General features: G+C 37.8%; 1 protein-coding gene across 2 annotated transcripts in view; it reads right to left on the bottom strand.

Moving 5' to 3' along the window:
• MBP (myelin basic protein) overlaps nt 1-12,643 on the bottom strand; it is a 226,728-nt gene that overhangs the window by 35,232 nt on the left and 178,853 nt on the right. The window contains exon 3 of one of the 2 annotated variants that reach the window (XM_082259263.1): nt 10,043-10,461. In XM_082259263.1, coding sequence (XP_082115389.1) covers nt 10,043-10,461 — 419 coding nt within the window. The remainder of the gene's footprint in view (nt 1-10,042; nt 10,462-12,643) is intronic. The other variant, XM_082259264.1, reaches the window with a different exon arrangement.

Raw genomic sequence — 12,643 nt, 5'->3', positions numbered from 1 at the left:
TGTGTGCCTGCCCATTCTAATTTCTTGTCCTCCAGAGTCCGGTCCCTGGGCTACTCACTTACTATATTAAAAAAAATAAGAATTGCCTTAATATCTACCTTAAATCACATTGCTATTTGCATATTGTATTTATTTGTAGCTTAAATACTGTAAAAGTGTTGTATGGTGTTATAATTCTAGTCATAGTGTGGAAGCCCTCACTTTAAATGTTAAAACCAGCAACACCACATTTATGTACTGTATATAATTAAAAAAATATTTACTGGCCTTTATTTAACCAATTCAATAATTGACACACCCCTTTCCTGCCCAGACTAATCTTCAGATTTCAGTACTGTCACACTTTGAATGGCAATTACTCAGTCATGCAACACTGTACACAAATGAAATTTTTATCATTTTTAGACAGAGATTTTTTCTTTTGGTGGTATTTTTCACCATTTTTTTTTTGCTTTTTATAGCAATATTATAAAAAATACTAAAAATAAAAAAAATAAATAAATAAGAAATAATTTTTCTTAGTTCCGTTATAAAATATTGCAAATGAATAATCTGTCTTCATACATTTAGACCAAAATGTAGTCTTCTACATTTCTTTGGAAAAAAATAACCCAAATCAGTGTATATAATTTTGTTTGTCTGAAAGTTGAAGAGCCTACAAACTATAGTTTATATATTTGAAAATTAATCACTCCTGATGTACTGACTACCTACCTTATTTCCTCAGGCCCTAAAATTCAAGGACCCCTCAAATCACCCCTAGATAGTCCAAGGTACCTAATAAGAGGCATGTTTTTTTGAAGTTGTAATTTGTCACAAGTTTTGGGAAAATTAAGAAATTGAATCAAGTTTTTTACTATTTTTTTCATTTACATACTGTCACCAGAGCAGTACAGTGTCATCATATGACTGGTGTGGAGATGATCAGGGATACTGACTGGTGACAGTATGTTTAAAAACATTTTTTTTTTTCATTTTATAAATTTTTTTTTTTTACATTTTTTCCACATACTGTGACCAGAGCAGTACAGTATTACTATAATGACACTGTACTACTCTGGGGAAGCGATCAGGATTTAAAAAAAAAAAAAACCTTATAACCGTAATGATCACTGTTATAAGCAATCATTTTTATGAATAGCATCCATTCATTGCTAGTGTGTACTATTGTGAATTTGTTAAAGGCCACAGTTATTACATAGTACAGATGCACTAACATTGGCCCAGTCTGTACCATGTGATCATTGTGACCAATCACAGAGATCTTAACAATAGTACACAATGAATTGCTATGAATGAAAACCATTCATGGAGTACAACTGACTTGATCGCTTTGATTGGTCACAGTGATCACATGGTACTGGGACCAAGCCTGGTAAAATGATCAGTCATCATTTGCTGTGCCCAGTGAACACAATGGGTGCCAGGTCCAGCTACAGGGCGGCTGCTACAGTGCGCAAGAGGCACGTGACTGGGAGGACGTCATATGAAGTCCAACTAGGATGGGAAAGCTCCCGTTTAACTGTTTCCTGCCCAGCCTATATTCAAATGACAGCTAAAAACAGTGGAGTAAACTGACTTACCTTATCCTTATGGAATGTCTCTGAAAGAATGCTTGAAATACATGTGAGCAGTGTTAGTCCGGACTCCATAACCGCATACAATTTGGGAAAAAGGTAATCTGCATACAGGTCATTAGCCGCTCTGTATAAGCAGTTTCTTTTTTTTTTTTATGCCAGTGTTTAACTTTTCCCTTCTACGTGATTTTATGAAGTACAAATTTTTGCGGATTTGCCATTAATAGGATTTTGTTGACATATGATTAAGTAATTAAAGTGAATTTAGGTTTGCCTTACTCCTAAGAACCTGGCTAGTGATACATTTATAATCTCGCTGTAATGTGGTGATCGCTGCTTAGTACCTCAGGCATAAGGTGTTAAAGAAAATACAAAATTTGCGTTCTCATTTGGGTTCAGAAGGGGGTGAGGCTGTTTGTTTAGCAAAGTGAATGTTGGGCTAAGGTTAAAATAACATTTTATTTGTTACAAATGAAAACACACATTAAAAACATGATTGGAACCACATATCTCAAACATTTTTTTTATTTTTTATCATGTTTAGGACTAAAAAATAAACTTTGTAAAAATATTCCACTAATTTTGAGACTCATCACCCCCTGCAGCACCCTCATAGTATAGAAAAATATTTTTGGGCTAAATTCTATTTTCTGACCAGGGCTGTTTTTTAATGTAGCACTGCGGTTTTGTTTTAATGTGCTACAGCTTCAGTAAACATTCTGCTGATCCATTGTTGGAAAGTTCTCAAATCACCATATAATGAGTGGGAGAGTTCAGCGGACTATCTTTTAATAAGTAAAACTAAATAATGATGGTAAGTGTGCCAGTTTGTTCAGTGGTGGAAAAGGTTGAAATAAAAACACAGAATGTGTGTGTGCTGACTATAGAAGATGAATTTTATTTTTTTCCCATATTTTTTTTTTTTTTTTTTAGTTTTATATGTCGGTGAGGAATGTGTGTGGGAATAGAACGGTAAATACGCAGCATAATAGCAATTTAAAATGATATGTTAAAGTGGCTTTAAAGTGCAATCATTTTACCTTAATGCATTTTCTGCATTTAGGTAAAACATGTCCCATTACCTGTTTCTTACCCCCCCAAAAAATTTACCTCTCTTGACCTAGTGCTGTGCCCATCTGCAGCAGTGCTGGTCTTCGTTCGTTCTCACAGGACAGATTGAGAGCAGTGGAAGCCATTTGTTCCTGCTGCTGTCAATCAAACCCTGTGAGGAGCGGATGTAGTCAAGCTGCGGTGTCTGTGTGTCTATGAACACACACAGCTGGGCTTGGAAGCACGCTCGCACGTGTGCCCCCATAGCAAGCAGCTTGATATGGGGGCACACTGATGAGGTTGAGCAGAGAATGCTAGTGGGGGACCCCAGAAGTGGAGGTAAGAGACTGCTCTATGCAATACCATTGCACAGAGCAGGTAAGTATAAACGTCTTATTTTATTAAAAAAAAAAAAACATTATATGACCTTTTATACCTTTAAAAGAGAAGTTCATCTTTTGGGGAAAAAATAATAAATGCATATCTTTTTGCAGAAAAAAGATGTGCATTCATTTTTTGTTCCCTACAGAGCTTGGAAAGCATTGTACCTGTGATCAGTGGATCAGGGGTACAATAGCAGACTCCCGAAGACAAGCCCTGCAGCTATTAGCCTGTACCTCCGATATGGGCTGACTGCTTACAAGCTGCAGGGCTTGTGAATGAACTACAAGGCCGCTCATCAGCAAACTCGCAATCCATTCAGAACTACAAGCCCTCATCCGCAATGGGTAAGGGTAGTTGTATTTAGTGCATTCAAAGGAAACTGAATAAATGATGCCGCCGTGTATATGGAGCTCCGCACAGCCACGTTATTTTCAAATGACGACAGCAGGCACGAGGAGAAGATCCCCCCCCACTCGCTGTCACAGGGAGGAAAGGAGAGGCTGCAGCTGCTGGAACATGTTACATGTTCCACCCTAAATACGGATGAAACATGTAACATGTATCAAAAGGTGAACTTATCCTTTAATCCATAAGCAGTATATACAAGTACTGTATGTACAGTATCTGTGTATGGTGGGGGAATAACAATGAAGTGATTTTTTTTTAGATTTCATCAAGCTTTTTGATACCTTTTTGATGTTATCCAAAATGTACCATTTGAACCTTCATTTTAGATGAATACATGCAAGGTTCACCAAAACGAAAGGTGTTCTTACAGTTTGGGGTCTTAAAGTAGCCACAGCCTAAGTAAAAAGCCTGTGTCATGCCAGCAGCTGCCGAGTGAGAGACCCTTGCTCTCTGTGGGGAAGCAGGGGAAAGGTCCCACATACCCCTTACTTAAACTTACCCTAGGTAGACTGAAATGTGGCTGGTTCAGCAAGGACTGACTGCATTTTGAACAATATGTGGCTGTCCCTGTTTGACAAGTCAATTGTTATATCTGTTGAATGGGAATTTTTGGAAAACTTTTGTTGATCAGCGGCTGATCAGTGTATTCTAACAGTGGAGAGTCCCGTTGTCAGAATTCAATGTATCAGTGGGAGGAGATCTGTGTGGATGGGAGAATCCGTTCCTTTTTTTTTTTTTATTTAACCTACGGGCTGCATGAAGAAAAAAATAATTATTTACGGCCAGCATTAGTCAGACCTCTCACTCTGAAATTGGCAAAGCTTATGCTTCCTGATTTAAGAGGTCTGACACAGTAGGGGGAGGGGTATGGAGAGGTTTGAACCTTGGAAGCATATGAAGCCAAACCTCCTGATTTGCAAATTTGTTCCAGGCTTGTCACTCAGATGCTCTTGGTGGAAAAGTGGTAGTGTGATACTGATGATTTAACTGCGAAAGCACCCACACAATGAAGGCATAACTGAAATCAAAGTGACAGAGTAGAAAGGGTTATCATGACATTAGAACAGGCACGTGTGCCAGGATTACTGCAAGGGGCCGATAACTACTCTGCAGCTAGGTGTGTAAAAATAAGGGTGTTTTAGTCTCCCCACAACTCATCTGACATGAAATTAGCCTTCTTCCTTAAATGTGAACTCCAGGCCATTGTAAATTTAAACATTGCTAGCATAAGTACAGCTGGCTACAGAATAGAAGTTTTTTTTTTCGTTCAACCCAACAAGCTAAACAAAAAAAAAAGTTAGAGATCATCGTACTAATGCAAGTGACATTGGCTGTCAGTGCTGATTGGATGTTGGTTTTCCAGCATGCCCATTTGACAATAACCGGTTGCAAGACCAGCTTCTGTAGAACAGACATCTGTACATACGGGCCAAATGTCATCCGTTTTCTGCTGAACTGATTGTTTTCGGCCTGTGTGTACCCAGCTTAATTAAAATCTCATTTTTGTATTTGTATCCCCCTTCACACAGACTGAAAGTGGGAGTGCCAGCAGTGTGAGCCAATCACGTTCTCCTGGATTCACTCTCCAACTCACAAAGAGGAGGAAAGCAGACAGATAGGAACATTCGTTTGCTACTCTGCAAAGGGCAGAACGATGGGTATAGGAGCAAACATTTGACAGCCAACTTTTTCTATAGTGATCCATCAGATGGGGGGGGGGGGGGGGGGGGGGAGAACAATTATGTATTTGGTGGGTGGGGATGTTAAACTGTATTAATGGAAAACAGTAAGTTATTGTATGTATTGTAAGTTATTGTATGTAGGGCATAACAACCGAAAGCCTGAGCTGCTTATTTTTGCTTGGTATTTTGTTTATTCTTGTTGTTCTCAGAACCCTTAATTTTATAATTTGTGTTCTATATGACAGCCAGATCTAGTCATAAAACTATACAGCAGGACCCACCAAATGTAATAAAAAAATAAATAGCAGCAAAAATAATAGCAAAGTAAAAAGGCAGTTAGTATTTATGCTTTATCAATAAATGTTTATTATACAACATACAAAGCTCAAAATTAACACAATCATGTAAATCAAAATACACAGAGTATATTACATGAATCAAATACATTGAAATTGTTTAGAAGTGGCAGTTAGTAACAATTTAAGCAGTATAATATAGATGCAGATATAGGGAGCCATTACAATGAAATAAAAACACTCAGTAATCAAGAAACATTATAGTTATGCAGCATATAGATTATATATATTTGATTTTTTATAACACTGTATCTTAAAATAGCGTACCACAATTCATGTTACATTTTGGATCAGAGCGTACGGAGAATACACATAGAAAAATACAGTGCACACACTCACCATGAGTGCATAATACATATATAGCTAGGGCTCCACCCTAAAGCTGGTGCAGAACTACCTACACTGGTGGATGCCATCTGACTTTGAGCTGTTTGTGACTGAAAAGTTAGAAGGTTAAGACAGGCATCACTTTATGTACCATAGAAGGAGTGCAACCGCCTAGTACCACTAAGTGATAAAAGACAGCACTGTGGACAGCTGGTCACTATAGTCAAAACCACAGTGTGGGGCTATCAACTAATTGCATACATGACAATCGGCATCCTACCACTGCATACTTTTATGTAGAAATCAGGCAGGTTAATATGCAGTTTGGCTTGCCAGCATATGGATTGTTTTAAAAGGCTTTAATAGAGGCTCTAAAATATTTGTGCATGTAGTACAATCCATTAACTGCCTAATGTCCGCTTCATACAAAGGAAACACCTGATTGGAGCAGCAGGTTAACCTAACATTATCATCTCTGTCTGGTCATCCTCAAATCCTTGTTGCTTTCTAAAAGCTCATCACCTCAAAAATTATTTTGGTGCAAGAAACAAGGACATGCACTTGCATGCAAATTTGTAGATATACCAATTTCTATTTGTCTACACTCTTAATAAATGCATTGATTGTACACTTAAAATAGTTCTGCAAATGGATACATAAAACTTATTTCAAGATAAAGTTATAGGTAATAAAAGGCTATAAATCCTCTATCTTGGTGACACAAGCAAATAGTGTTGCCTGATGAAATTCAGCCAACCTATTTAATAACTGTGCATGTGCAACCAACAAATTAATGATGGAAACTCCAACATAACTACTGTGATCTGACCATGTATTAGTGACCACACATCAGAAGCCGACAAATTTCTGATTACCGGTTACTGGTGGAGATCTGCAAACAACTTATGAACACAATTAAGAGTTCCAACTTTAATGAAACAACAGAACTGGATCTGCTGAAATCTTAAAGTCATATAAAGTAAAATTTTGAGGATGAAATTCAGCAGAAAAGTACAATTATGTCTGCTGTGCTTGATAAGAAAGGCTTAAGATGGACCCCGCATTTCATCCAAAACAGGCACTTGTGTACACTTCATTGTAATAAGAAATTGTCCTTCTAGTTTAGAAAGTGTCCTGAGATGATACAATTTGAGGGAAAAGTATGTCCTGAGTTTATCTCTGCTGTTTTGTTTTCTGTCTATCATCTGCTAGTGCAGACTGCTAAGGATAGATGGAAAGTATTGTACATCATGGTTATCATTAATACCATCTGTCACATATGAAATTTTCTATAAAGTACTTCATCTAAGGTTTATAGGTGCACAATAAACAGTTACAGAGTCCAATCATTTGGCAGCAATCATAAAAAAGTAGAGCAAAACACCAATAATTCACAATGTAGTCTTTGGACATATTTACACCTACGCAATTAGCATGACAAATTTATGCTCTCTTTCTATAAAGCCTCTCTTATAGTGGTCACCAAACAAAAGTAGGATTGACCACTCACATAAACAAGCAATTGTTCAGCTAAAACAAAGGATTGGCTTGTGCTTAGCTCACCCATAATCATTTAAGCCAAAATCTAAACAAAAGCCAAGCAATAATTACATTGCAAAACTGTAATGATTTCTTCGATTACTTGTGACTTAAAGTGGAACCGAAGAATAGAGGAATAAGGAGCTAGTTCCACTTATTTATTCTGATCTCTGCTGATCCCTTAATATAACAAAGATTAACAAGAAATAACAGGTAATATGTGGAGAAGGAGCTATGTTCTGTATCTATACTTCTAGACAAGTCAGAGGAACAAGAAATAGGCAATAAACCATTTACATATACTAATGGCAGCGTACCTACAGAACAAAAACAGTAATACAAACTTCTCATCCGAACCCTAATGTTAGCTTGTCAAGACCAGGCTCCGCCACAAACATCTAATACAATAGACTTTCGTTATATAACATAATACAAAGATATATAATGTGCAATGACACCGATTACACACCAGCTTTTACAAGTCTAATGGCACTAGCCTGTAAAAAGCTAATGATTTGCTATGGGTCACTTATGCACCACTTTTACTTATGAACCGCTGTAATTACAGCTGTTCTATATTACCTGAAGAATAACTATTCATTTTGCTAAGTATATTACATAGGCAACTATGTAACTGTAGTATGTTCTATACACTAAAGTCATTTAAAATACTCATGGTAACATGATACAACAACATGTCCTTTTTTTAAAATGAAAGCTAGCTACATAAAAGATATAGACGTGATCTTTTTAAACATTCTATACAGCGCATTTCTGTCCTTGCGATGACCTTGGCTCAAAGAATACTGAACAGTACTTCTGTCTAAGTCTTCCAGTTGAGTTATCGTACAACCTGCACCTTTGTCAGTTCTATACAAGTATCTGTATCATCTCATATTATTCCTCTATTGCCCTTGAACATCTAGCCTTTGCTACGTCCGACACTACTTAGTTGTCATTCTTTTCTGTACAAAAAATATTAAAGTTCTTTCACACTGAATTATATTAAGAATAAAAGTTAAAAAGGCTTAAAATGTCAAGGCTACAGAACGTATTTCAGAGAGTTAAAGGTTCCTTTTTTTTTTTTACAATAGCAATCAATGACAGATCATTTTGGTGCTTAAAAATAGGTACCATTACAGGCATTGGAACAAGCCAATGCCAAGACTCAATGTACAATTTATTAACAAGGATATACCATTATGAAACAAAGTTCAAAGTGATAATCAAGGACAATGACGAGGGATAGACACATTCCTGCAGAATTCAGTACCCAGTCAGTTTAACCTTAGGTATCAACTTAATATATATAGGCTCACGGCTACATGATATCTGGGATTTGTCCAGCCATGTCATTGACCCATTACAGAGTTTTTAAAATTTGGCATCATATAAAAACATATAGCATATAGGTTTTAAATTTGACTATTCACTTAAAATATAGCAATCAATATACATAGAGGTCTGATTATTACATTCACTGAGGCATTACACAGTTGTAAAAATGAATAGAATCTGTAGTACCATATATTTGTATCTGCTGCAGCTGAGTATGACTCTAAGAAAAGACTCGCTGGGGTTGAATTACTAAAAGTGGAGAGTGTAAAATCTGGTGCCGATCTGCAGAGAAACCTACCCCCCCTTCAGGTGTTTTTGTCAAAGCTTAATTGAACAAGCTGAAGTTAGAAGCGGATTGGCTACCATGCACCGCTGCACCAGATTTTGCACTTTCCCGTTTTAGGAAATCAACTCCATTCTCACTCTTAGGGGACTTTCACATTGTATAGAGTTGTGCACACAGACATGGTAAACTGCAATGTAATGGCAGGTCACCCGTTACTGGTTGACCTAGAATTTCTGATATATAAATTGTGGCCAATAACTGTCAAATTATATTAATCCAATGTTCAATTTATGGCTCAGCATCCATGTAGATTTGTCTGTGCCAATGTATTAATTAATGGTACCATAAAATGAAACATTTTCAGTATATTTTTAGCAAATATCTACTTCAGTCAACACTTGCCAAGCAGCTTGATCCATATTTGGTGTTCTACTTATTAGAGAATAGTAAAATACAGTAAATCTTTTAGGAAACAAAAACTGGTGCTGATGGCTGCAGTGCTGAAAAGTTTGGATAAGCTAACATTCTTGCAATATGCTATTATTGAAAATGCTTTCCAGGTAAGATGGCACACAAGATGTCAGACACATCCTTTGTGGAATAAGGCACTACACCAAACCTAAAAAGGAGGATCAATATTTAAAAAAGACATACTGCATATTAAAGCCCAGGTGAAGCATTTTTAAATTTTATGGACTGCAGAGAGAGTAGTCCAGAATTCACATGTGCACCAGTACCAATTTAAGATTGACTTCTGCTAAAGCCACACCCAACCACAGCACAAAAAAAAAAAAATCAATGTACCTTTGCTAGATGCATTAGATAAAAATCTACATGTACACAACATAGATGATTTATTAGCAGTCAGAAGAAAACAGCTCTGCCTCTTTTATTAAACAGTAACAGGTTATCTACGTATGGCAGAATTAAAGTACAACATTAATACACAAGATTAGTAAAGGAGGCATTAAGATTATTCAAATCAGCTTGTTTCTTAGGTATGCTTTTTTTTGGGGGGTAAAGACTAATGCAATTTGTCCACTGTGTCACCATGTATTTGTTCTGGTTAGTTTTTGCCTATTCCTCGGTGCTCACCTTTCCCTTCCTAGGAACATGCCTGTCACCTCCAAAGAACCTGCCAAGCGAGTCAAGAAGGCCTGTGTCTCTGTATCTGCTGTGAGCTCCATGGCCATATCTAGAGCGGTCTGAAGTGCTTGCTGAAGCCATTGGCTTTGATCCGTGGCGGGACAGTTTCTGAGAGGCCATCAAATCCGTGTCTGGTGAAGTTGATCCACTGTCCTCTTGGATGGTTTGAAGCTCATCTGACTCAGAAGGCCGATCTTTGAAGGTGTTGTCCTCCCTTCCTGGAGCATCTCGGGAAAATAGGCGGACCAAATGTGGGCGAGTGTCAGTTGTGTTGGCTTCCTTCCAATTATCCTGGGGGTCTTCTGTGCTTGTGGAGTCAGTCACCGCCGTGCCCTTGGATGAGGTGCCATTGTTCTGGTTCACATCTGCTGCAAATAATAAGAGGGAGATGTGAATGCAGGGCTGTGAAAAGAAAACAATGAATCCTTCTTCCCACTAGCCTCATCTAGCTTTTTCATGCTAAACTCCAAGTATATGTTCATAGCACTTTATAGGAAGGGGTTACACTAGGCAGAATAAATCTAGAGAACATATTTACAACGTTTACTGTAGATTTGTATGTATATCTTTTATCATTTATATATTTGTTACAATGCAACCCTGAATGAAATCAGATTAAAAAGGAGAATTTATAATGAATCACCACATGTCAAAAATGTTAAAATCTAGGACGCACAGTGAATGTTACATAATCTATACTGGGTATGCAAAGAAAGAACTAGGTAGAAGCAAGTGTGACTTTATCACCAAAGTACCATGAACTTTTGTTTTTTAACATTTAAAACCAAAAGCTACCAAAACAGAATGCTCCATCTAGAGAGAAGCAGAGGTAAATTAAGTGTGCAAATTATTATCACTGCAATAACTGTTACACAAAAAGCCAACAGTCTGCACTTTGTCTCTACACAGCAAAGCAAATTTATTATCATTAATCAAATTTTAGAAGAGTTTTTTTACAATGCACAACTTATAATGCTGATGTAACCAACATGGTTAAGGCAAGTATGTTACTGTCTCCAAGTTAGAAAAGTACAATGCCAGCCACTGCCTGACTTAGCATTAGCCTGATTTCCACATAATGATTGTGCAACATATAAAAGGTCAGGTAATTGACATGCCAGAAACTGTTTACATAAGCTTAGTCATGACTAGTTCTCTTTAATTGGGGGGGCAGAGATAAGGCCCCTATGCACGATAATTAGAAAAAACTGGTAGGACTAAAAAAAATGTACTTGCAGGTACAAGATGTAATATGCTGTGATGAATGACACGAGTTACAAAAGCATTGGATATACTGAAATAACTATCTAAGCAGATGTTTTAAAGACAAATCAACTCATGCCAGCAGGCCACAGTCCAAAAGAAGACTGCGGAAGACTGTTCACAAACTGCAATACATTAACCACTTGCCGACCGCCGCACGACTATCTACGTCGGCGGTCAGCCCCTCACAGGCAAAGTGACGTAGGGCTACGTCACTAGCTTGTGAGGGTCTAGGGAGCGAGCGCGCGCCGCCGGAGGCGCGCTCCCGCCCCCGCGTGGTCACGGACCCCCCCGCGTGTGTGACCGGCGGACCCGATGTCCGCCGGCCACTCTGCGATCGGCGGGGGAGAGGGAGAAAGTCAGGCAGCTTGTGTAAACAAGCTGCCTGTCATTCTCCCCTCTGTATGAGAGATGATCATATGGATCTACTATGTAGATCCGTTGATCACTCTGCATACAGTTGAAGCCACAGCCAATCACAGTTAGAATCACGCCCCTAGGGACACACACAGCCCCTCCCTCTCAAATAAAGTTAACCCCTTCACTACCAGTGTATTTTTACAGTAACAGTGCATATATATAGCACTGATTACTGTAGAAATGTCACTGGTAACCCCAAAAATGTCAGTCAAGGGTCCGATCTGTCCGCCTCAATGTCGCAGTACCGCAAAAAAAATCGCAGATCGCCGCCATTACGCGTTTAAAAAAAAAAACAACAAAAATGACAAAAATCTTTCCCTTTGTTAGTAAACGCAATAACTTTTGCGCAAACCAATCAAAATACGCTTTTTGCGATTTTTTTTACCAAACATCCAAACATAGGTAGCATAAAACAAATTGGCCGAAAATGTTAAAAAATTTTGATTTTTACATTTTTTTGGGGGGGAATTTCATATAAAAAAAAATATTGCTATTTTTGCAAAATTTACGCTCTTTTTTTGTTTATAGCGCGTGATCAAAAAATTGCACAGGTGATCAAATACCGCCAAAAGAAAGCTCTGTTTGTGGGAAAAAAAGGACGCCAAATTCGTTTAGGTACAGTGTCGCACGACCGCACAATTGTCCGTTAAAGTCATGCAGTGCCGAATCGCAAAATACCCCCTGGTCGTTTAGCAGCCAAATCCTCCGGGGCTTAAGTGGTTAAGGAAATATTCACCCCATTTAACCATATGAATTGAAATAATTAGGCCATTATACACAATAAAATGCATTTTAATTTGCTCCCACAATTTATGTCCATAAAATTCTATATTTATGACAAGCAAAAATAAAAAACAGCCATTTGTT

Source organism: Pelophylax lessonae (assembly GCF_965119305.1).
Source record: "Pelophylax lessonae genome assembly, chromosome: 5".
NCBI classification, from domain to species: Eukaryota; Metazoa; Chordata; class Amphibia; order Anura; family Ranidae; genus Pelophylax; species Pelophylax lessonae.
Note: the sequence above shows the minus strand (reverse complement) of the source record. Positions and strands in the feature narration are given on the sequence as shown.